Source organism: Fopius arisanus, unplaced genomic scaffold (assembly GCF_000806365.1).
Source record: "Fopius arisanus strain USDA-PBARC FA_bdor unplaced genomic scaffold, ASM80636v1 scaffold00040, whole genome shotgun sequence".
Lineage (NCBI taxonomy): Eukaryota > Metazoa > Arthropoda > Insecta > Hymenoptera > Braconidae > Fopius > Fopius arisanus.
In genome coordinates this window covers 433,087-456,208 of record NW_011887779.1, presented here as the reverse complement: position 1 = coordinate 456,208, position 23,122 = coordinate 433,087, and the positions used below count along the sequence as shown (strand labels likewise).

The window sequence follows — 23,122 nt, the reverse complement described above, 5'->3', positions numbered from 1 at the left end:
TTTAAAATTTTTCAATTTCAGTGAATGCGTCCTCGATTTTCATGCTCCCCTGAGACTTTTTTTAAAAATTTTGAATTTTCAAATTTCAGTGAATACCTCCTCGATTTTCATGCTCCCCTAATATTTTTTTGAAAATTTCCAATTTTTCAAATTTCAGTGAATACCTCCTCGATTTTCATGCTCCCCTGATACTTTTCCAAAAATTTCGAATTTTCAAATTTCAGTGAATACCTCCTCCATTTTTATGCTCCTCTGATACTTTTTTGAAAATTTTTCATTTTTTCAATTTTTCACCCCCATTGCGTGTGGTGCCCTCCCTCTCTTGGGGTAGAGTACTACGATGCCGCTGGGGTCACTCAAGCCCCCAAAACTAATCCTCTACTTCAGTCAATCCTCTTCGGCTAGAATACTCGAGAATATCATAGTCTCATCATGTTCACGATTCCTTCTAATTTTTCTCATTGAAAAAATGGAGTGAGCGGTATGAATCGATTCAATTGCAACTCTGGAGTAATCACACGTGAGTGGTTATTCCCAATTTGTTCATGTCATTTTATATTGTCCATTCATGAGTTGAATAATTGTGTCTATGAAATTTTCTTGTAGGTTATGATGAGAATTTGTGTCTAAATACACCTAATCTGCGATCAAACTGCGCAAATAGTGTATTACGTCACTTGAAAAATTAATTTTAATGTTATTTCATGGGTGAAGATGAGGTTGAATGAATTCTGAATGATTTTCGATGATTTTTCAGTGATAGAATGGATTTAGATTTGGGTGGGAGGAGTAATAGCACTTGTACATCTCGAGACTCTCCGGTTCTACAGAATAAGCAGGTGTCAAGTACTTTTCAATTATTCATCATTGTTCAATCCGTTTTTTCAATGTAGTTTTGGCCGTCCCCATTCGTGAGCCTTTGAAAATCGCTGTATAGTTTTATATTTGCTTTTCATGTACAGAATTAATTCTTCAGTTAATCATTTGACGTTCATTCTCATTTTTTACAATCAAATTTTGATATTATCTAATTGCAAACCCAAAGGAAATGATATTTTGTATTAATGATGAAATCTGTGAACAAATTGAATTTTTATTCTTCAACTTGAGATCAGATACTCATTTTTTATTATTGCTTTTGAAATAATTTATTTATGGGGTAATCAGTGTTGAATATCAACTAACAATTCCTCATCCAATCCATTTTCTAAAATCTAGAATGGATTTAAACGATTCAAGGATGAAATATCGAGATAAAGTATCGAGTCCTCATATTTTATTCTAAGATCACCTCCAATTGTCAACTCAATGTAAATATCGTGTTATACGTTTCACTATTTCACAGAGAATATGATTTCTCTCATTAAGCTTCACCACTTAAATCCGAGAATTCTCTATTTTTACAACACCTGCTTCATTATTATTTGTTTCAGTTGGTCCTGCATGCTGATCTGCACGATATCAACACTGCCTGAGCTCGTACACAAAATCGCCTAAAAAAATATAGAACACAGTGAAAAAAAAATATTTGTATTGTCGTAAATGGCTGCGTACATCAATCGCACAATATCAATGATTGGGGGAGATGGTCAGCGATTGGGTAACGATGCTAGAATCGATAATTCTCCTCTCCAGATATTCGTCAAGGCGAAGAAGAAGATCAATGACATCTTCGGAGAGATTGAAGACTATGTTCAGGACACGGTTGGATTTATGGAGATCCTCGACAGGGATAAGAATAATATCGTGAGCAAGGAGGAGACTGAGAGCATCCAGGGTTACGTGAAGAAGGTTCATGGTATCAAGGATGTTCTCAAGAGAGATCACATGAAGGTCGCATTCTTCGGGAGAACGAGCAATGGAAAGTCTACGGTTATCAACGCCATGTTGAGGGATAAGATATTGCCAAGTGGCATTGGTCACACTACAAATTGTTTTCTGCAAGTCGAGGGATCAGATAATGGAGAATCATATCTGATGACTGAGGGAACCCATGATAAACAGCCTGTACACTCTGTGGGGCAGCTTGGGCATGCCTTGTGCAAGGAGAAACTGTGTGAGAGTCATTTGGTTAGAATCTTTTGGCCAAAGGAGAAGTGCTTGCTGCTGAGGGATGATGTCGTCTTTGTTGATTCTCCTGGAGTCGATGTCACACCCAATCTAGATGAATGGATCGATAAACATTGTTTAGATGCTGATGTTTTCGTTTTAGTCGCTAATGCTGAATCTACTTTAATGGTTACTGTAAGTACATTTCATATTTGAGGGATCATGTGCTAATTCTGAAATTATATTCACCGTTATTTTTCGTAATGATTTAATGACTTCTTTTCCGAGGATATTGAGATTTTATACCAGTTTTTTTTAGTTTGGAAAATTTATATCAATAGTTTTATGGAATTTTATTGTAGAAACGATTTTTTAACAATTGAATTTATTTTGGTTTTTCTACAGGAGAAGAATTTTTTTCACAAAGTTTCAACGAGATTATCGAAACCAAATATTTTTATTCTGAATAATCGATGGGATGCTTCTGCCTCTGAACCAGAATTTTTCGAAGAGGTGAGTTGAACAACAATTATATTTTATTATTTAATAGGAATTGATAGGAATACGTGTGAAGATTAATGAGATTAATGTGTCTCGCATTGTGGACATTAGCTGGCCAATGAGCAAAAAGAAGTAAGTTACAGTAAAAAAAAAATAAGAAAGAGATAACTCTGTGATTTGTCGATGTGCTGAATTATTGGAGCACCTCCTGCATTTACAGCATAAATATGGCACGCTCACATAAAAAATATAATGCATGAAAATTAAAAATGCTCGTGGATAATTATCAATGCTTACAGCTCAGTGTAGCTGGAAATAATTGAGTCGACAATTAAAATTAATCCTATTATTTTACAAAAGTCTCTGTTACATCGACGATAATTGGATTGTACATGCATCGAATTTTTAGGTACGGGCACAGCATCAAGACAGGGCTGTTGACTTTTTAGCTAAGGAACTCAAAGTTTATTCCCCCAAAGATGCCGAAGAGCGTATTTTTTTCATTTCGGCGAAGGAAACTCTGCAGGCGCGAATGCAGGAACAAAGAGGACAACCTGCACACAGTTAGTATGATTTCTGAATAAAATATCAGCTCCAATTTTTAAAAACAATTTTGTAAACAAGTCATTAACAACCAGGCATTAACAAATTAATTAGATGGTGCACTAGCTGAAGGATTTCAAAACCGTTACTTCGAGTTCCAAGATTTCGAACGAAAATTTGAGGAGTGCATCTCAAAGTCCGCTGTAAAGACTAAATTCGAGCAGCACTCCCAACGAGGCAAACACATTGCCAACGAAATAAGGCAGACCCTGGACGATATCCTGACGAGAACCCAGAAGATGCGAGTGGAGCAACTATCAATAAAACAAGAAGTTCACGATAAATTGAACTTCACAGAGCAGCAGTTGATGCTCTTAACCCAAGAGATGAAAGAAAAAATTCATAGAATGGTTGAGGATGTTGAGCAGAGAGTATCGAAAGCCCTGAATGAGGAGATAAAGCGGTTGGCAGTGCTGGTGGATGAATTCTCGGTTCCCTTTCACCCTGAGTGTCTAGTCCTGAATGTCTACAAGAGAGAGCTTCACACTCACGTGGAGAACGGTCTAGGCTCGAATCTCAGAGCCAGATTGAGCACAGCATTGGCCCTGAATATCGAGTCTTCTCAGCGAGAAATGACAGATAGAATGTCAGGTTTATTACCCGAAACTAAAAGGCACCTTTCAATGAGCATAATGCCCCGACGTGAACCCTTTGAAATTCTCTACAGACTAAACTGTGACAACTTGTGCGCAGATTTTCATGAGGATCTCGAGTTCAGATTCTCCTGGGGCATCACTGCCCTCATCAATAGATTTACAGGTAAACAGGGGCATAAACTGGCGATTGCCAATTATCCACAGGATATATCACAGAGTCTGGCTTCACCCACTGATAGCATTGATTCAGTGAAATTCGTTACCAATCCAGTGAGCTTTTCATCAGGGAATGACGATTGGTCTCTTGCAACGAGAATCGCTATTGCTTCTATAACTTCCCAAGGGACCATGGGGGGACTTATTGTTGCTGGTTTCATGCTGAAGACTGTGGGATGGAGACTCATTGGTATCACTGGAGCTATCTACGGTGCTCTTTACTTTTATGAAAGGCTTACTTGGACTAATAAGGCTAAAGAGAGGGAGTTCAAGAGACAGTATGTCAGTCATGCCACACAGAAGCTCAGGCTGATTGTCGATTTGACTTCTGCCAATTGCAGTCATCAAGTTCAGCAGTAAGTGCAATACTGCATTGACAATATTCTTATAATAATTTTCATTCATTCAGAAGAGTCTTATTAATTCATTATTAATGAAAGAATCTATGGTTTATCTTGAAAAATTAATGTTGCACTGTGAAATCACTTTAGTTTTATATTTTATATTAAATATATATACTCTATGGATACTCTATGATGAATAATGGAATTTTCAGGGAACTGTCAAGCACATTTGCTCGTCTCTGTCATTTGGTAGATGAAGCAACATCTGAAATGGACACAGATCTCAAGACAATTGCATTAACCTTGAGAACTCTGGAGGAAGCAGCTGCAAATGCCAAAGTATTGAGGAACAAGGCCAATTACTTGGCCAATGAACTCGAACTTTTCGATGCAGCTTACATAAGATCCCTTAATTAAATACTTGACATCGCTAGTACGTGAATTTTCGAATATATACCGGTTTTCTATGGATAGCTACATTTTATTGTTAACAATAGGCGAGAATCTTAATTCAATGGAGTGTTGACAAATGATAAATTTTAGTCGCGGCGCATGAGATGTGCCTCCTAGGACTAGTCGAGAGTACGGTGTGAATTCAATCTTTTTTCTCAATCTTTTTCGGCAGGATCAATTGCATAATTTACTCGCTCCTTGATTTTTTGTTATATTTTTCCTATTGACATTTTTTTTCTTCTTTCGGTTATTAGAAATTTCGAAAATCGGAAAATTCAGAGTCCAGATCGATTATATATGAGACACTTTCGAGATTTATATTGACACTGTTAGCTCTGGAGACTAATTATTTTCTGTTTTCATTTCTACTTGTTATCAATAATATCCATCTTTAATTTCAAAATACGTTATGTATATAAATAAATTACTTGGTAATATAATATACATTATTCAAATCAATTTATTCATTCCCATTTTCTCACTTTCCTTATTACCAACGGTGCAATTTTCACACAAAGCTAATTAAATTGTTTTTTAATAATAAAAAATTTCTAATTTCTACAAAGAATTTTTACAGAGAATTTTTAAAAATTCGAGTTTCAACGCACATGGCGCCAGTTCGTTGAATTAGTTCCCAACTCGAATCATTGGGGTTATGTTACATCATTCTTGTTACAAGCATTCAATAAATGATTGTCTGCAATAAATAAATACAAAATGACGTGCAGATTGAACAGTCTTTCAGGACTTACCTGTGAAAAAAATACTGATTTAATTATGGACGATACGAAGCCAGTGGCTTTGCCACAGAAAAAATACTATCGACAACGAGCGCATTCCAACCCCATAGCAGATCATTGTATAGAATAGTAAGTGGACATTTCATCGATTTCTTCAATTTTATTATTAAAATTTTGTTGCGAGGTGATAAACTAGGATAATTCCATTTTTTTCAAGACCAATTTTTACTCAATTCGTGGAAATTGAAGAAAGATAATCATTTTTTTGTTTGAAATTTGTTATGCAAAAAATTCGATTAGATTCAGAATGTATTTTTATTATATTTCAGCCCAATTAAACCGGAATTGGTCGATTGGAGTCTGCTGTATCCACCCAATAGCATCGACAAACCAGAAGATGAAAACTCTTCAGGTTCTTCAAGACAAGTGGAATTCGCAGACATTGGATGCGGATATGGTGGACTTCTTGGTATTATTTGCTTTTCTTTTAACAATTAAAAACCCAGCGAAAAGTACCCAATGAAAAATGAATTTTTAAAATATTTCTTCAATCTATTCTTTATCATTCGACATTTCACTGTCTTTAATCTCCAACTGCGTTTTATTATTCCAGTGACATTATCTAGAATGTTTCCAAAAACTCTGATATTGGGACTGGAAATAAGGGTAAAAGTATCTGATTACGTGATGGATCGTATTGCAGCTCTGAGGTCGCAGCATCCTGGAGAATATAATAACATCGCGTGCTTGAGGACAAATGCAATGAAGTATTTGCCAAATTACTTTAAAAAAGGTCAGGTACGTCAACAAAAAATTTATCAATCATCTGTTAAAACCCAGAGAAGTTACAATTCAGAATTTATTGACTCCTTTAATTACTTTTTCTTTTTTTCTGTTTCGTCGAGTAGCTGAAGAAGGTATTCTTCCTCTATCCAGATCCTCATTTCAAGAAAGCTAAACATAAATGGAGGATAATCAATAAAACATTGCTTGCAGAATATGCTTATGTATTATCTGAACAAGTCAGTATATTTCTGTTATAATTAATTCAAACTTTTTTCTTTTTTATGTTTTTTCACTGTCAAGATTCATCTAGCTTTCAATCTGATTTTCTCTCTAGGCACTAGTTTACACGGTTACAGACGTGAAAGATCTTCATGAGTGGATGGTTCATCATTTCGTTGAACATCCTTTGTTCGAGAGGATTTCTGATGCAGAGGCTGTAAGTGAAACGTTTTTTTCGATCGAGTCAAATTCATAAATCATAGATCATTCACGGCAACCGAATAATTCATTATCTGATAATAAATTATTTAAATAAACAGAATGCAGACCCCATTGTGCCGAAACTCTATGAAAGCACTGAAGAAGGACAAAAAGTGACTAGAAATAAAGGCGATAAATTTCTCGCTGTGTTTCGACGAATCAGAGATCCGTACGATTCTGGAAAAATGTAAGAAATCTTTTAGAATCACGTTCTCAAAAAATCCTAATAAACCGAGTGATTAACATATTTATTTATTGTTACAGATGCGCCGATCCCCTGTGAAGTTTTGTGAAGAGATTAATAAAAATAACAGAAATTCAAATCGTTTCTTCAATTTTTCCTATCGAAAATTTTCCACTGAAAATTTTAAGAGAAATGCTATAAATTAATAGAAAGATCATTGGAAATAACATTTCGTGCGTCTTCGAATTTTTTAGATTTTTTTTCAATTTAAAATCACTTAAGGGTTGTAAAAAATTATTCAATACATCGAAGATATACTACTAATGAAATTATATATTCATAATAAACGCGTTAGCTAATGGGCAACGTTCTTGGCTGTCACACGGACGGCTGGGGTTCGATCCTGCCGTCATTCATTTTTTTTTTTCTAAATAATTACAATTTTTTCTTTTGTAAATCGCTAATCAATCGAAATATTGTTTAAAAACTGAATAGCTCCTCGATTTTCATATTCTCCTGATACTTTTTCGAAAATTTCGAATTTTCAAATTTCAGTGAATAGCTCCTCGATTGTCATGTTCCCCTGATAGTTTTTCAAAAATTTCGAATTTTTCAATTTCAGTGAATACCTACTCGATGGTCCTGTTACCCTGATACTTTTTCAAAACTTTCGAATTTTTCACTTTCAGTGAAAATTTCAGTGAAGAGCTCCTCGATTGTCATGTTCTCCTGATACTTTTACAAAAATTTCGAATTTTTCACTTTCAGTGAAAATTTCAGTGAATAGCTCCTCGATTGTCATGTTCCCCTGATACTTTTCCAAAAATTTCGAATTTTTCACGTTCAGTGAAAATTTCAGTGAATAGCTCCTCGCTTGTCATGTTCCCCTGATACTTTTTCAAAAATTTCGAATTTTTCAATTGCAGTGAATAGCTCCTCGATGTTCATGTTACCCTGATACTTTTTCAAAAATTTCGAATTTTTCGCTTTCAGTGAAAATTTCAGTGAATAGCTCCTCGATGTTCATGTTCCCCTGATACTTTTTCAAAAATGTCGAATTTTTCAATTGCAGTGAATAGCTCCTCGATGTTCATGTTACCCTGATACTTTTTCAAAAATTTCCAATTTTTCAATTTCACTGGATATCTTTTCGATTTAAATTATATCATATTTTATATTATTATATTTTATATGTTTCAAGTATTCAGTTTTTAAACAATATTTCGATTGATTACCCATTTACAAAAGAAAAAATTGTAATTATTTTGAAAAAAAAACTTGATTGCGGGGGGGTTGGACCCCCGGCGTTCGTTTTGCCGGCCAGGCCGTTTGCCCTTTGGGCTCTGGGTTCTTTTCATTAAATTATTTTCTTTGTTGTTTTTTTTCCACCGGTTTGATTTTTTTTTTTTTTTTGAACTTCCCCAAATTTTGTTTTCCCCTTCCCTTGGTTTTTTGTTGGGTTAATTTTCGTTTAACCAATTAAAACCCAGGGGGCTTTCTTCCGGCGGCAATAAAAATTCACCCCTTTGACTTGATGGACACCCCAGCATTACGTGTGGCGCCCTCCCTCCCTTGGGGTGCAGTACTACGATGCCGGTGGGGTCACTCAAACCCCCAGAACTAACCCTCTACCTCAGTCAATCTTTGGACACGTGAATCATGCAGTGATCCACAGTTAACAGTAACAAAGGGTTGTCAGTGTTGTTTTCTAATTGTTTACAAAAATGCGGAGTGTTTGAATAAAATGCCTGATCGTACCACAATATTTCATCAATAATCACCACTGGAGTCGATCAGTGAGGAATTTTCCTTTCGTGAGTATTTTTTTACTGAAACATTGACAGAAGTCACCGAAATTCCCAGAAATAAAAAAACCCATTTCCTTAAAACATATGATTTCCATAATTTATCGATGCAGAATTTATCCTCAATTTTTCCTCCATCATCTCTCAAAACCGAAGACAAAGAAAGAAAAGAGCTTTTTATTATTTTTTATCCTCATTTTTTCAGTTGCTCTTTCCTCTTCCTGTTTTTCTTAATATATATACATTATTGTCAAGTCTACATAATGTTATGTAAATCACACATCAACAATAAGTATTATCAATCTAAATAATGAAATTCTGATCTCTGGGGTTATCATTTCACATATAAAATCTAGATATCAAAAGAATCTTAGATATCTAAAAAAATTGTTTTATTGTTGTTTTATTGTTTTTTTTCTTTAATTAAATTCAATTCATAAGTACAATATTTTTTTTTATTATTCTAGCCAAATCATCATTTTATTTAAATCGTATATTATGTTATATCCAACAAATCGAATTTATTTCTTTTGTAAAAGTTATTGAATTTTCCTGTAATTATTTTCCATTTCTTCTTTATTCAGATGTCAACAGAAAAATCCTCAGCCTCGGAGAGTGGGAAATTTTTAAGACATTGTCTTCATGATTCCAGATGAACAACTGAACAACCGATTGTAATCACCCAAAGTAAGTACTCCTTCAATAATTAACTAATTACTCTATTTAATGTAAAACTTTCCAATTTCCAGAGCAGACCTAAAATTCTTCAAAATTCCTCTCCACGTAAAAATGAATTTCAAAATGAATGAAAAAAAACGATTTTAGCTCCTGTACTACATCTAAAATCACTCATTATGTCATGATTAAATCTAATGAGCTGTAGAATATTGATTACTAATAAATTACTGCGTGTAATGGATAATCAAACCTCTAGGAATATACGGGGAATGAACTCTTCCACTCGTCCCTTCACAGATTCGACTTTATCATTTGAGTTTTTATCACAAATGAAAGAATCTCTCCTCCAATATTTTTTTTATTTTTTCCCAATAGATAATACCGATATCTTGGAGTGCGGCCATTGCCGGGGCTATCGTAACGCTAGCGATTTATTGTATCACATGTCCATCGGGGATTCCATTAAACAGAAGGAATTAGTTCTCACGTGAAGTGCATCCGGAAAATCAAACATTAAACAACAATAATATCAGTGATTTGATGGTTGGGTAACGAGAATCGATAAATATCGTGTCGAGTTATTCAAATTTATTTCTAGTTCTATGGAATGTCCTCTTCAATGATGAATCTTGCAGCGAATGAGGAATTTATTAATTATGCGAGTGAAACTCTTTACTCTTTTTGATTCAACGTCTGATAGGAGTGAAACGTCTAGTCTTCTAGATCCTTCCCCTTCCTCACTCTCATCTTTATCGAGCAGATGGAATTCTTATGGATCTCTCCACACATATCAGAATCTCTTTCAATCCTTTTGGAAGAGAAGTAGACAGGTATTTGAAATGGAAAATTTACGGAAAAACTTTCATCTTTGGGAAATCTTGGAATTTACATCGGGATTTTTTTTTATAATCCCATCGGAATATTTCACAGCTCTTCTATTATTTATTTTGAATAATAATAAATAAATTTTCATTTTTTGGTTTCTCGTTTTTTTAGAGAGTCAGACATGAAAGAAAAAATTGGAAAATCTAGTCTTAAGAATTTCTATAAACGAATTTATCGGGGGAATATCTTGTGTTTAAGTTATTAATTAGTTATTAATTAATATTTCAATCGCTGAAGATTATTCATCAGGAATTTTCCACGGATGTCACTCGTTTTATTGAATAATATTTTGAAGATTAATCCACAAGTGAGAAGATTGATAGGAAAATTGATAAGAATAAATCTAGATCCGCAATCAATAAAAAGCCCACGTAAATTGAAAACTTTCACAGAACTTCACACAGATAAAATTTACAAAGCAAAAGATTTTTCATTGCCAAAAATAATTCAACAATAATAATAAAAAGCCATAAATTCCCTTTGTTTAAAATTCTTAAAACTCGAGTGATGAATAAACCGAATTTTTCTAGGAGTAACTCCAGATTTTTTATCAAAAAATGAATTAATTCACAATTATCCTCCAAAAATCCAGAAAAATGTCATGACTTCACCACTGGATGAGTCGAAAGCGTTTGTAATTGCCTCGTATTACACTCCAATTAAAATCCCGAGTCATGAGGGCAGAAAAAAGTAAACACGCGCGTTTGACAATAGATTAGATACAGAGGAATTATCATGGGCTCGTTAAAAAATTGTTTGGAATGCACACAGTTCATTGCCAATGCAAAATGCAAACTAGAACATGTTGATCCGCAATATGGGACAAGCCCCAATGAAACACCCACTATTTCCAGTAAATATTAGCTTTAGACACCACTGAGATGAGATCAGTATATATAATGGCTTTTGGTTCTGCTCGGCTCCTCTTGTTCTCAGTTTATTATCAGTTTTAGTGGAGTACTCACTGGAGATGGCACGCGCGTATTTTTTCGATTTCTTATCATAAACCGCTTTATCGTTGTCAAGAACTATTTTTTTATTGAGCAATAGCGCATTTTTGTTTAGATGTCTTCTAGTTTCAAGATAGTACATAGTGAAGTCCGGAATTATGTTGAAACTGGGGCATTTATCACGGGTTAGTTATTATTTTTGGTAGAAATTGTGATTTATTAATTGTGTTTTTGTTTATATTGAGAATTTTATTTGATAACGGAAACTTGAAAGATAAATCTGTAATTGAAAGATTGTTGGAAAAAAAGGTGATGTAAATATTTTTACGTGTTTCTTCTAAAGTTTTGTGATTCTTTTTAAAAAATTGAAACGCAGGAAAATATTTGTGTCACCTCAAAAATTCGTGAGTCATTAAATAAGGCAGTTCGCAAAAATTTTATGTTTTTTAACGTCAACTCCATCGTAAATTTACCAGAAAATGAAAAAATAAACGTAAAAATTACGGAAAGAGTGTAGAACATTTTGAATTCGTGGTCTCTAGCCCCGCAATATTATTAAGGATATCATTTCGTTGATAACTTTTGATAAAAGATTTATTCCTAGCTTTTTCTCGACGTTCTCCACGCCCAAATTAAACGCTAGCCCCACAACGCACGTGATAATATTGTGATACATTGTTTTATGGGGTCAACAAACAGTAGATTATAACAAGCATGAGGTTTCCTCATGATCACAAATGATCCGCCCATTAACATCCAGAAAGAATGAAGAATATTTCAAACTCTCCATAACCCAAATGAATTTTCATTAAATCTTCATTTGTAAAAATGCCCAAGTACCTCTCGTGATCTGAAACGATTTATAGTTTTACGATTGGCAATAACACGAAACTCGTGATATAATCCGAAGGACAGATTCGCGATTTAATGGAGCCACTCTCGTCATTAATTGATATAAAACGACAGGGTCAATCGATAAAAATCGGAGTTCCTAATCCGTGGAATTCGCGTATTCATTGCGATAACCGAAGAATGATGGGGAATCAGAGATAATGAATCGAGATCAAGGTGTTGATTATCTTCATTATCAAAACAGGACATACGCCCTCTCTAATCCCCTTTTGTTCGACTTGTCTAGTCCAATCATCAGAGGAATCATCTTGACAATCATGACGAACAAACCGTCATCGGTTTCTAATTCCGCCATAAACGAACCGAAAGAAACAGAAAATAAATCAGAGATAATGACTTACTCCTGCAACGGTTCACCTGGTGATCATCCCCGAGTTAAATTCAATGATCTGAATGATCAAATCAAAGAGGGTATCCCGAGTGATCTCGAAGGACTTGCGTTGTCCTCAGGAGCAGTTAATCAAAGCACAACCCGAATGAAAAGCAAATTACGTCTGCAAATCCACGGGCAATCGAAAGATGATTCAGTTTTACTGAAGACTTCATTCGCCAGAAATGACAATGACCCGATGACACCCCTGACTCCATTATCACCAACCAGTGAATTCCTGAGGAATGCCCACAGGAATCAGAGACGAAGAAGAAGCATCGCCGATACTGTCATCGACTCGAGCCTAGGTCCAAGTCTTCTCGGTGTCTCTTCGGATCTTGCCAAGAGTCTCATGACCATAGATATCAACAGAGATCCATGCCAGACAAGATATCAATCATCGCGATGCAGCATGACCACTCGTGAAGAACTCTGTCTTGTTGCCTGTCGACGGAGATCATTGCTGCCGTTCATCCGTCTGCACATGCCGCAACCGCACTCTTGGGTAAAATTGTGTTAACGAGTGAAGGACATTAATCCTGATCTGATTGATCATGATGATTTTGGGCAACTTCAGCTTCCGTCAGCACATGATTTATTTGTCCGCTGGATGTCACAGCATGTGGCATTTATTTTGTCGTCCTCTCGTGATGAGCGAGAACAAGAATGAAGACTAAATAACGCTTTAACTCGGTGCAATGACTAATTGAATTTTACTAATCAATTTTTTATGGATGATGACATGAAATCTGTTCTTGCGCTTGTCTCAATGTCCGGAGACTGATTTCCATTAATCGATTGGTCTCCTCGATATCTGTACCCTAAGAGAGATCAAACGAAATTATTATTTCCAGAATTCAATAGTAATCGTCTAATTATAATATTAATCAGTCATTATTATTAATAATGACCCAAGGTGTGAAGTGTTTTCATAAATTTATTTTTACACATTCTAATTTCATTATTGGTTTTATATCTCCAGCTGTAAGTAAAAAATTCCATTTATTTTTGTTAATATTATTTGTTTAACTTGAAAATAATGATGTACGAACCATCGGTGTCACCGATGCTATTTTATTCAACAAATCTGATGAGCTCCGAGTTGTATTTGCACAAGTGACTATTTCTTTTGATTTCCGAACGAGTGTATGTTCGATGTGTTGCTTATTCCGTTCATAAGTGCTTGTACAGGAAGGATTTGCAGTCGACGTAAAGAGTTTGTCTGCAATAATCAAAAGTTCTCAGTGACGGAATAATAAAATAATCAAATAATCAGCCATGCATTCGCTGATGTCATGGATGAACCGTGTGATCGCTTATTTCAGTTTGAATAACTCGCGGGCGGTATGAAAATGAAAATTGCCATTTTCAATGAAGATCAATTAATCCAGTAGAAGAGACTGCAGATTAATCGTTCATTGGCGAATTAAAATTGAATTGACATTTGAATTTCAGACGTCCGCAAGAAAGCGAAGGAACCTAATTGCTAAGCGAACATCTCGCAATAGCTCTTACGTACCTCATTCTGTGGGACGTTATCGTTAATTATTGAAATATTGTGTTGTGTTTTTAGACACTACATCGTACAGACTCCATGGTGTCGCTCTGCTACCGATCCCTCGCCACCTACATCGCTGAAGACAATCTCCAAGGTCTTCAAGGATTCCTTGAAGTCAAAAGAATTGCCATTGACGATCGTGATGAGGTCAGTGTGCTCTAATCATCTCTCACCCTTAAAAATCCCCAACAGGTGAATCATGACGAGAATCTTCCACCTTGCAGAATGCCAGTACAGCCCTCATATACGCCTCCTCTAAAGGAAAGATTCAATTTGTTCGCGAGCTCATCAATCATGGCGCCGACGTCAACGCTGAAGATGCAGACAATTGGACAGCACTCCTCTGTGCCTCGAAGGAGGGACACACGGATGTATGTCTGGAGCTGCTGGATCATGGGGGAGATCTGGAGCACAGAGACATGGGTGGATGGACAGCCCTGATGTGGGCAACCTACAAAGGAAGACTCGTTACCGTCAAGTTCCTGTTGTCACGAGGTGCTGATGTCCACGCCCATGGCAACTACCACATCTCCTCATTACTCTGGGCATCAGGAAGAGGCTACACGGACATCGTCAGAGAACTGATAGCTTACGGTGCGAAGGTCAACGTTGGAGACAAATATGGAACGACAGCGTTAGTGTGGGCATCACGCAAGGGCAATCTTGAAATCGTCGATGTACTGCTGAAGGCTGGGGCTAACGTCGACACCGCAGGCATGTACTCCTGGACAGCTCTGATTGTTGCAGCTCTTGGGAATCATGTCGATGCGGTGATGCTTCTGCTGGAACACAAGCCAAACGTCAATGCTCTCGACAAAGATGGTAACACAGCATTGGCGATAGCTTCTCGTGAAGGTTATCACGAAATCGTCAGTGCTCTTCTAAATGCCGGGGCCTACATCAACATTCAGGATCGAAATGGTGATACGAATCTCATCCACGCGGTGAAGGGCGGCCACCGGAGTGTCGTTGAAGCTTTACTGAAGAAATATGTTGACGTCGATGTAGCTGGGAAGGACAAGAAGACCGCGACGTACATTGCAGTGGAAAAGGGCAACGTACCAATTCTCAAAATGCTGTTGAATGCCAATCCTGATCTTGAGATTGCCACGAAGGACGGCGACACTCCATTGCTAAGAGCTGTGAGATCTCGAAATGCCGAAATCGTGCAGCTGCTGTTGGACAAGAAAGCGAAGGTTTCTGCAACCGATAAGAAAGGTGATAGTGTCCTTCATATTGCCATGCGTGCGCGGTCAAAAGCTATCGTTGAGATTCTTCTCCGAAATCCGAAGAACAGCCAACTCTTGTATCGACCAAATCGCCAGGGCGAAACGCCTTACAACATCGATATAAAGCACCCGAAGACGATATTAGGTCAGATATTTGGGGCTAGGCGATTGAATACTAATGAAGACAATGAGAACATGCTGGGGTATGATCTCTATAGTAGTGCACTAGCTGATATTCTCAGTGAGCCATCGCTCTCGACACCGATTACGGTCGGTCTTTACGCTAAATGGGGATCTGGAAAATCATTTCTACTGAACAAACTGAGAGAGGAGATGAAAAATTTTGCGAGACAGTGGATCGATCCGACGTTTCAATTCTCATCTCTGCTATTTTGTTCCGCAATTCACGTGTCTTTGTTCCTGGGAGTGATGATGGGGCTTGCACTCCAGTCGTGGATCGTAGGTGTTTCCCTCGGTGGTACTGTTTTCTGCACTGTCTACATCTGCCTGATCCTCGTGTGGTATGCCAACAAGAAATACGACTGGTACTGGCCGTACAACTTCACCGTAGCCCTGACCAAAAAACTTAATTCCTTCAAGCTTCTGTTGCAGATTATATTCTGTCACCCACCGGGTGGGAGAATCAATACCGATCCTTCAGAGATAACAACCACCATTCAGCCGATAAAATTCTACTTCACAGATCAGACGAGAGTTGGTACGACAACAGCGGGGGAGAATGCTGTTGTTCAGATGGTCGGCTCGCTTTACGATTCAATAGAAAATGACTTTGGATCTCTCGCCACGAGATTGTACCGTGCATTTCGGCCGAAACCTGTGAAGTCGACGACGACCTGGACGTGGAGGCACCTCTGCTGTCTCCCCTACATCGTCATATTCGAGTTCTGCTTCCTGAGTTTGCTCATCGGCATCTCGACTCTGACAATTTACTTACTGGATACATCCAACAAAATACCACCCATTCTGACCATCAACGTGACTTCATCTCAGAACGAATCACTACATCTCAACCCTAAACCACCAGAAGAACCCATCATAGATCCCGTTACAGCGTACATCATAATGGGAACTGTTGGTCTCATCCTAGCCTTCAGTATAATCGCTAATCTCTACACCTGGAGCAGAATCTTCCATTCGTTACTGTTCTCACAAAGACGTCATCTCCATCGAACAATAGCCAAACTGGATTCCTTGAAGAGCGAAGGCTTCATCCAAACACTGAGATCTGAAGTCCATCTAATGACTGAAATGGTCAAGTGCTTGGACAGCTTCACAGCTCAGCAGAGTAGATTAGTTTTAATCGTCGACGGACTAGATAGCTGCGAACAGGACAAAGTCCTGCTTGTTCTCGACGCAATGCAGGCCCTCTTCAGCGACAACAACTGCCCCTTCCTCGTCATCCTGGCGATAGATCCCCACATAATAGCTAAAGCTGTGGAGCTGAATAGCCGTAGAATCTTCGCCGAGTCGAACATCGGAGGTCATGATTACCTCCGCAACATGGTCCACCTTCCCTTTTACCTTCAGAACAGTGGCTTGAGGAAAGTCAAGGTTGCCCAGCAGACTGCTCAATTCATGAGTAAAAAGACTGGTGGCTCTTGGAATTATGAATCTGCATGTGGCGATGATAATTACGCAACCACCAGCGCAACGATACAGCATTCAATCTCCAACAGAAGATTGAGCACTGAATCTAGTGTAATTATGAACAGCAACGAGAAGCTCAAACCGCCCAGTAGAAAAGGCAGCCGAAAGATGCGTTTGAGTGAGTCAATCGCTTCTAGTATTGGCAGCAATTTGAATCGTTTGGGAGGTGCGCAAGATCTCAACAAGATGCTTTTGACTGATGATTACTTTAGTGATGTCAATCCCAGGAGCATGCGACGTCTCATGAATGTTGTTTATGTCACTGGGAGGCTTTTGAAGGCATTCCAAATTGATTTCAATTGGTATCACCTTGCCAGCTGGATCAATATCACTGAGCAGTGGCCCTTCCGAACCTCCTGGCTTATATTGTTCTACGATATGTATGAAGAGAGCTACGATGACTCGACATCCCTGAAAACTCTGTATGATAAAGTCCGGCCTCAGATACCGGTGCTCAAGGATGCACAGCCTCTCTTGGAGATGGACCGGGACGAGAGGAAGCTTGATGTCTTTTTGACGTTTCATCGGTCAAGTCTGCTTGTCAGCGATATGAAGATCTTTCTACCGTTCACTATCAATCTCGATCCGTACATCAAGAAGAAGATTAAGGAGGAGCAGCAGGGCATCGAGGAAGATCCTCTTCATCAGAATATTTTGATTAACAATGGGGGACTGCTGTTGAATAATCCGTGGCAGGGGAATCCCGGCTCGGGGACTCTCTCCAATCGACAAGGGAAGATCAATAGAAATCATAATCTCAATTCTGGGATCTTGCATCCGAGTATACCGAATATTCCTAGTCATCCTGGGCTCAATCCTTGGCCCATTATGCCACCGATTTATGGGTGGATGCAGGGGTATCAGCAGAAAGTCTCATCGGCAGCTAGTGCATTGCCATCGGAAGTGATGGATGTCAGGCTGTCTAGGGCGTCAGTTCAGGAAATTTGCAATCTTCTGGGGAAAATTGAGGAACTCAATACTGGAAATGTGGAGAAGTATAGAAGTATTATTAGGGAGAATAATGTTAATGGGAAAGTCTTGCTGCATTGCGATTTGGCTGAGTTGAAAGAGGTACTAAAAATGTCCTTCGGTGACTGGGAACTATTTCGAATGGTCGTGACAACATTACGAGACCACGAAATTAAAATACTCAGTCAAGATGATGGTTCTCGTAGTGTTCGATTCACTGTTGGTACAGAGCACGGTGGCCACAAGGATCAGAGGATGGAGTCGCACAGCAATCATCAGCGTGTCTCCATTCATGTTGATAAGGAAAAATCCACGAGCAGAACTGATGGCCCATCGAGGCGTGATCAGGTGAAGCATTCCGTTATGGAGAAACAGGTAAATCCCAAGTACTTACAACTTCTCAATTACGGCTTAATTAATTCTCTTCTTGAATGGCACGTGCCGATACAATAAACACTTTTCTTCATGTGCATTCACTGCCCCCTGGCACCAACACAGTTTCAGGTATGTGAGTCTTTAGAATTCCTGGATCGATTTTTAAATCATTAAGACTGCCATTGCAAATTAAATAGATGAACTTTTTTGGCGATCACTAAATAATTCCTAGTGATTCATGCTTCCATTCTTCATGGAGTAATTGAAAATAAAATCATAATTTTTTATTTTAACAATGAAGAGATTTTAATAGATAAGTTATCGAGGAATATCTCTGAATCTGGAAGAGATAGCAAAATTTTTGAGAAGATCTTTTTTGTAGTCCTCGTTCACTTCTGCAATCGAAGTCCTCATGAAAATTTCGGTATCTCGCGTGGATACAGAGATATTAATCGAAATGTGAATTGTTTTTTTTGAATTATTAATCTGGGAGTTAATTGAATGGCTTCTGGTGGCATTCAGGTAACACTGGAAGAGCAGATGATCTGTGGGGCTCTTCAGACTCTGAATGAAGAAGCTTGTGAGGATGTTTTAGATGTACCATCTCCGTCTGCTGTTCAGCCAGACTCACTAGCAGGTGAGCCAACTTCAGTTCCGCTTTCACTGCCTCTGGTTATTGTTGAAGAACCACCGAAGTCTGACCAAAGCCCTGACATCGACATCGAGTACGGCACACATTTCTAGTCAATTGCATATCGATTAAACCCAAAATCATCACCAATAAATTTTAACCGTGAGGATCACTTCAATTACAAATTCCTTCAATTTCAGCATGAGTCTACGATTTTCTCCGAATGAATCTGAAATAACAAAATTTATGAGTTCAAATTATTCTTTACATTTTGGTATTTCTCTTTTGTTTTAATATTCTTGGAAAAGTTAGAGGGAATTAATTCCTTTCGTTCTCGCATTTTGTCACTCCGGAAGATGATCTGTTTTTTTCTGTTCCTTTTGTGCCATTTGTTCTAGTTTTCTTCAGGTCTGTTAATTATTTAATCAGATAGGTAAATAATTCAATGTGCAGAGGACTCTCGATTGTATATAAAGAGTGGTATTAATGATTATGTAATTTGTTATGAAAAATATCTTGTTAATTTTGAAGAATGCTATTGTTATAATGTCTGCTTGCCGATTATGTTATTAAATAAATGTGAAGTGGTGAGACTGAGAGACTGAATTGATTTTTAGTTATGATAAATCAAATTGTATAATGCATGTAAATACCGATTTATCTCCGAAAGTATTGATTTCAGAAGAAAATGTCAAAAAACATTTTCTTTCGAGAATTTAATAAACTACAAAGAAGTCCTTCACCATTTTCTGTTTAAATCGATAGTTTTCGAGATAATTCGATAATTAAGAAATTCAATTTTGCGATTTTTTTACTGGATTCATCAAGTCTTGATATTTTTCTGATGTCTCAGAATTATTAAGACAGAATCTAGAGTTGCAACGTTTTGCCACTTCATATCAATGATCTCAGAGTATTTAGGAAGACTACTCTCATCACCGCTAATGATGATGACCCCTGGATCTTTATTACACGTGTAAAACTGTGATACAATGTGCAGTTATTTTGTAAATATAAATAATTAGAAATCACACGAATCTGTTATTTTCCACGTGTACACGAGAAACCTTGCAGCTGTGTATAAGTAGTATTCAAGAAGGAGAAAGACCAAAGATTACCATAAATATCTTAAATAGGAGAAATTGTTTATAATAAATAATCCTGGATTCTCACAATAAATGGTGACATTGAAGTATCAAAATTGTATGACTTTTTCTGTAGACTTTGGGTTATAAATTCACGAGTCAATTTTTCGATGTTATAAATTTATTCTAGTAGCGAGGGTTTTTAGGAATGATAAAAACAAGACTTTCGATTTTATTCCAGAATTTAAAAGACAAGAACTTAACGTTTGGTTCTTCGTTTTATCTCTTAATGGCACTCGCCATAAAGTCATTTGGTAATTAGACAGATATGAAATATTTATTTGTGACGTGTCAATTGAAATTCGATAGCGATTTGAGAATGAAATCTGAGGAGATTCGTTGTGCAATTAAATTCAGAATGTCTTGATTTTTTCATGAAAATTTTCTCACTCGTTACGATAATTAACTCTAATGAAATTTGGAAAATTGATTCGTTCTGTTCTGTTACGTTTCACCACTTCGAACCGCAATTTCATTACCAATGGAATTGCCAACTCAAATGTAGATTTTAATCAGTAGTTTGTGCTCGTACGTTTAGTCAATGTTTTTTCAGATGTCAGGGCAGGTATGTCGTATTTGTATTGCTTCCGAGATTCAACAAAAACCAGAATCCTAAAAATTCTACAGAATTTCTTACATCGAGAAAATATTCTAGAGAAAAAAACCATATTATCCGAAATAATCCATAATACTCTATGAATCATAATAAAGTATTGACTATTAATAACAAAGATATAAATAAATAATAGAGATTCACTGGAATAGTCCAAATTTTCTGGAAATTTTCTGGAAATTTTTTCGTTCGGAAATTTCGGACCCTCAAATATTCTGTTCCAGGAGCGGATCGTCCTCGATCCCTGAGCATCACGAGAGCTCCAGACACCGATTACGTTCTCCTCCAGCCATCGCCAATATTCCACTGGGCTCCAGTTCCAGATGATCCTGACAGCTCTGACGAAAGCTCGCAGGATTCCCTGGTGCACCTGCATCGAACAAATTCCCAGAGGAGTGTTACCTCTCAAATCAGCCTTGACCCCGAGGCTTCAGATCGCAAGACACGAGGGAAAAGCCGTCCCAACTCCATCCTGATATCACCTCCATCATCTCCAAGGTCCTCCCCCCGACCGAGACCCAGTGACGATCACCCATCAGTTAAGATAACTAAAAACACAATTTGCAGTAACAGTAGTAATTCCTTGAGGTCGTTGAGGCCCTCGATGTCGAGGATTGACGAGAGTGTTGACAGAATTGAAATAAATGTCACGGTACCATCGCCTGAGAGTCCCCTGGATGAACTGGAGAATATCGTTATTGATGATTCTAATCAGAATGACCAGAGCGATGATGAGTCGACTCCTCTGGTCTCTCAGGTCTCGTCACCAGTTTGTGTTCAGATCACGAGCTCTGGGAGTAATCGAAATGGGGATAATGGCCAGAGCTTAGTTAATGACTGCAGTGATGAGGCTGTTAGTCTTGTTATTCGAGAGACTCTTGATGGAAAACTGTCGCGACAAAACGCCGAGGGCTGGGATAGCCCAGAGACTCCAGTATAATTTTTCCCCAGGGCCTGTGAAATTGTGTTAGTAAATGTTATCAGTTTACATTTAGATTAAGACGTATTTATGTCTTCAGTGAGAATGTTTTGGATTGTTTCCATTTTTTTTGTAAATGATTATGTGCAGAGCGGATTGAATAATTTTGTTGGGCTCGCGGGAGGAAAATTCAGGAAACTTCAGAAAAATTCAGGACAGTTTCCGTTTTCTGTGGGGCTTACAGATATTTCATTGAAATATTTATGAATGACGATTTATTTTTTAGGGTCTTACAGAGATCGGAGCGAATTCTATCATAAATAAAACAGATTTAAAATAAAAAATCGAACCTGTCGAGGTGATAAGACCTTTTTTCATTAGAAAAATGGAAGAATTTGGGTTTCGAACGATAACTTTATCTTTTTCCACGTAAAGTATTTATGATAAAGATAAATGTATAGACTTTTCCGGTTAATTCTACAGTTTTATTTTCTTTCTTGTCCAACAATTGTGTATTCACGTGATAATGAACGGCCTAATTTCGAATTCATTTCCAGAATGCGTGAAAGAGTGAAAAGATACTTCAGTTACTTCAGTTATATTTTTTGATTAATGAGAATGCATGGGATAGAATGGATTTTAAAAATATTCAGAATTGAAAGGAAAAAATCTAAATTTTCCTTTCGGAATTGAAAATTGAAAGAATCTATTTGACTCTGGATTTTTCTCCGTGCGTTGACCCTCGATCTCTCCTAGATAATTACATCTCAATGAGATGTTAACGTACAAAACAAAAATGGCACAGCTCAAGAATTAAAATTGTAATAATTATGAACTCAGTGATGAATTAGAATAAACAGGTGTCAGTCAGTGGTCAATGCTCAATTTTTCCATAATAAATTTCTCAAAAAAAAAAACCGTCATGTCAACATCAGAAATACTTTCCAAAAATTGTTCTACCACTGAATCATCTCAATTATCGGATTAATTTCGTCTTTAACGAGTTGACAGCGATGACAAGCACACATTAATTTATATATTACCTATTAGTTATTAATAATCAATTAACATCGTTAATCCACTTAATAAATCCCGTCCTCACACTTCGGGGATTACAATAAGTAAAATATTTATCTAGGCAATGAGGGGGAAATTTAAAATTATGAATATTCTGTGATTTCGTGTGTTATTATTATTATTATTATTATAGTTTGTAACTGTAGAGTGCCTTAATAAAACGAAAATACGCTTTTAACTAATAAATATATTTTTTTTATCTCTCCAATTCCATAAATTATTTCATAAATAAATATAAATCATTAAACTGACGTTTTTTAATGAAAAACTCTGGAATAATAAATTATAATAAATTACGAACGTACAAAATTGTTTATTATTCTCAATTATGAAGTCATATATGAAAAAATCGGACTTGCCCTCTCATTGGCTATCGAATTTGAAAA

General features: G+C 37.0%; 3 protein-coding genes across 8 annotated transcripts; all 3 read left to right on the top strand.

The window, feature by feature from the left end:
* The first annotated feature begins 394 nt into the window (after positions 1-394).
* Positions 395-5,181, top strand: Marf (Mitochondrial assembly regulatory factor). 3 transcript variants are annotated; one of them, XM_011304968.1, is made up of 7 exons: positions 402-520; positions 758-839; positions 1,434-2,244; positions 2,455-2,562; positions 2,960-3,113; positions 3,208-4,321; positions 4,522-5,181. In XM_011304968.1, the coding sequence occupies exons 3-7, from the start codon at positions 1,543-1,545 to the stop codon at positions 4,724-4,726; spliced, it is 2,283 nt and encodes a 760-aa protein (XP_011303270.1). In that variant the 5' UTR covers positions 402-520; positions 758-839; positions 1,434-1,542; the 3' UTR covers positions 4,727-5,181. The 3 variants fall into 3 exon arrangements, with proteins under 3 accessions (XP_011303271.1, XP_011303270.1, XP_011303268.1); XM_011304969.1 differs by lacking the exon at positions 758-839 and having other exon boundaries at positions 395-481; XM_011304966.1 differs by lacking the exon at positions 758-839.
* A 204-nt stretch (positions 5,182-5,385) lies between these two features.
* LOC105266638 (tRNA (guanine-N(7)-)-methyltransferase) lies at positions 5,386-7,091 on the top strand. The gene is made up of 7 exons (XM_011304965.1): positions 5,386-5,631; positions 5,832-5,971; positions 6,116-6,300; positions 6,411-6,524; positions 6,623-6,724; positions 6,828-6,955; positions 7,033-7,091. The coding sequence occupies exons 1-7, from the start codon at positions 5,480-5,482 to the stop codon at positions 7,049-7,051; spliced, it is 840 nt and encodes a 279-aa protein (XP_011303267.1). The 5' UTR covers positions 5,386-5,479; the 3' UTR covers positions 7,052-7,091.
* A 1,503-nt stretch (positions 7,092-8,594) lies between these two features.
* Arms (Ankyrin repeat-rich membrane spanning) lies at positions 8,595-22,591 on the top strand. 4 transcript variants are annotated; one of them, XM_011304957.1, is made up of 8 exons: positions 8,595-8,766; positions 9,342-9,444; positions 9,811-10,265; positions 14,126-14,257; positions 14,335-18,351; positions 18,475-18,480; positions 18,874-18,988; positions 20,965-22,591. In XM_011304957.1, exons 3-8 carry the CDS (start codon positions 10,074-10,076, stop codon positions 21,678-21,680), a joined length of 5,178 nt encoding a protein of 1,725 aa, XP_011303259.1. In that variant the 5' UTR covers positions 8,595-8,766; positions 9,342-9,444; positions 9,811-10,073; the 3' UTR covers positions 21,681-22,591. The 4 variants fall into 4 exon arrangements, with proteins under 4 accessions (XP_011303259.1, XP_011303263.1, XP_011303261.1 ...); XM_011304961.1 differs by lacking the exon at positions 9,811-10,265; XM_011304959.1 differs by lacking the exon at positions 18,475-18,480.
* The last annotated feature ends 531 nt before the right edge of the window (positions 22,592-23,122 follow it).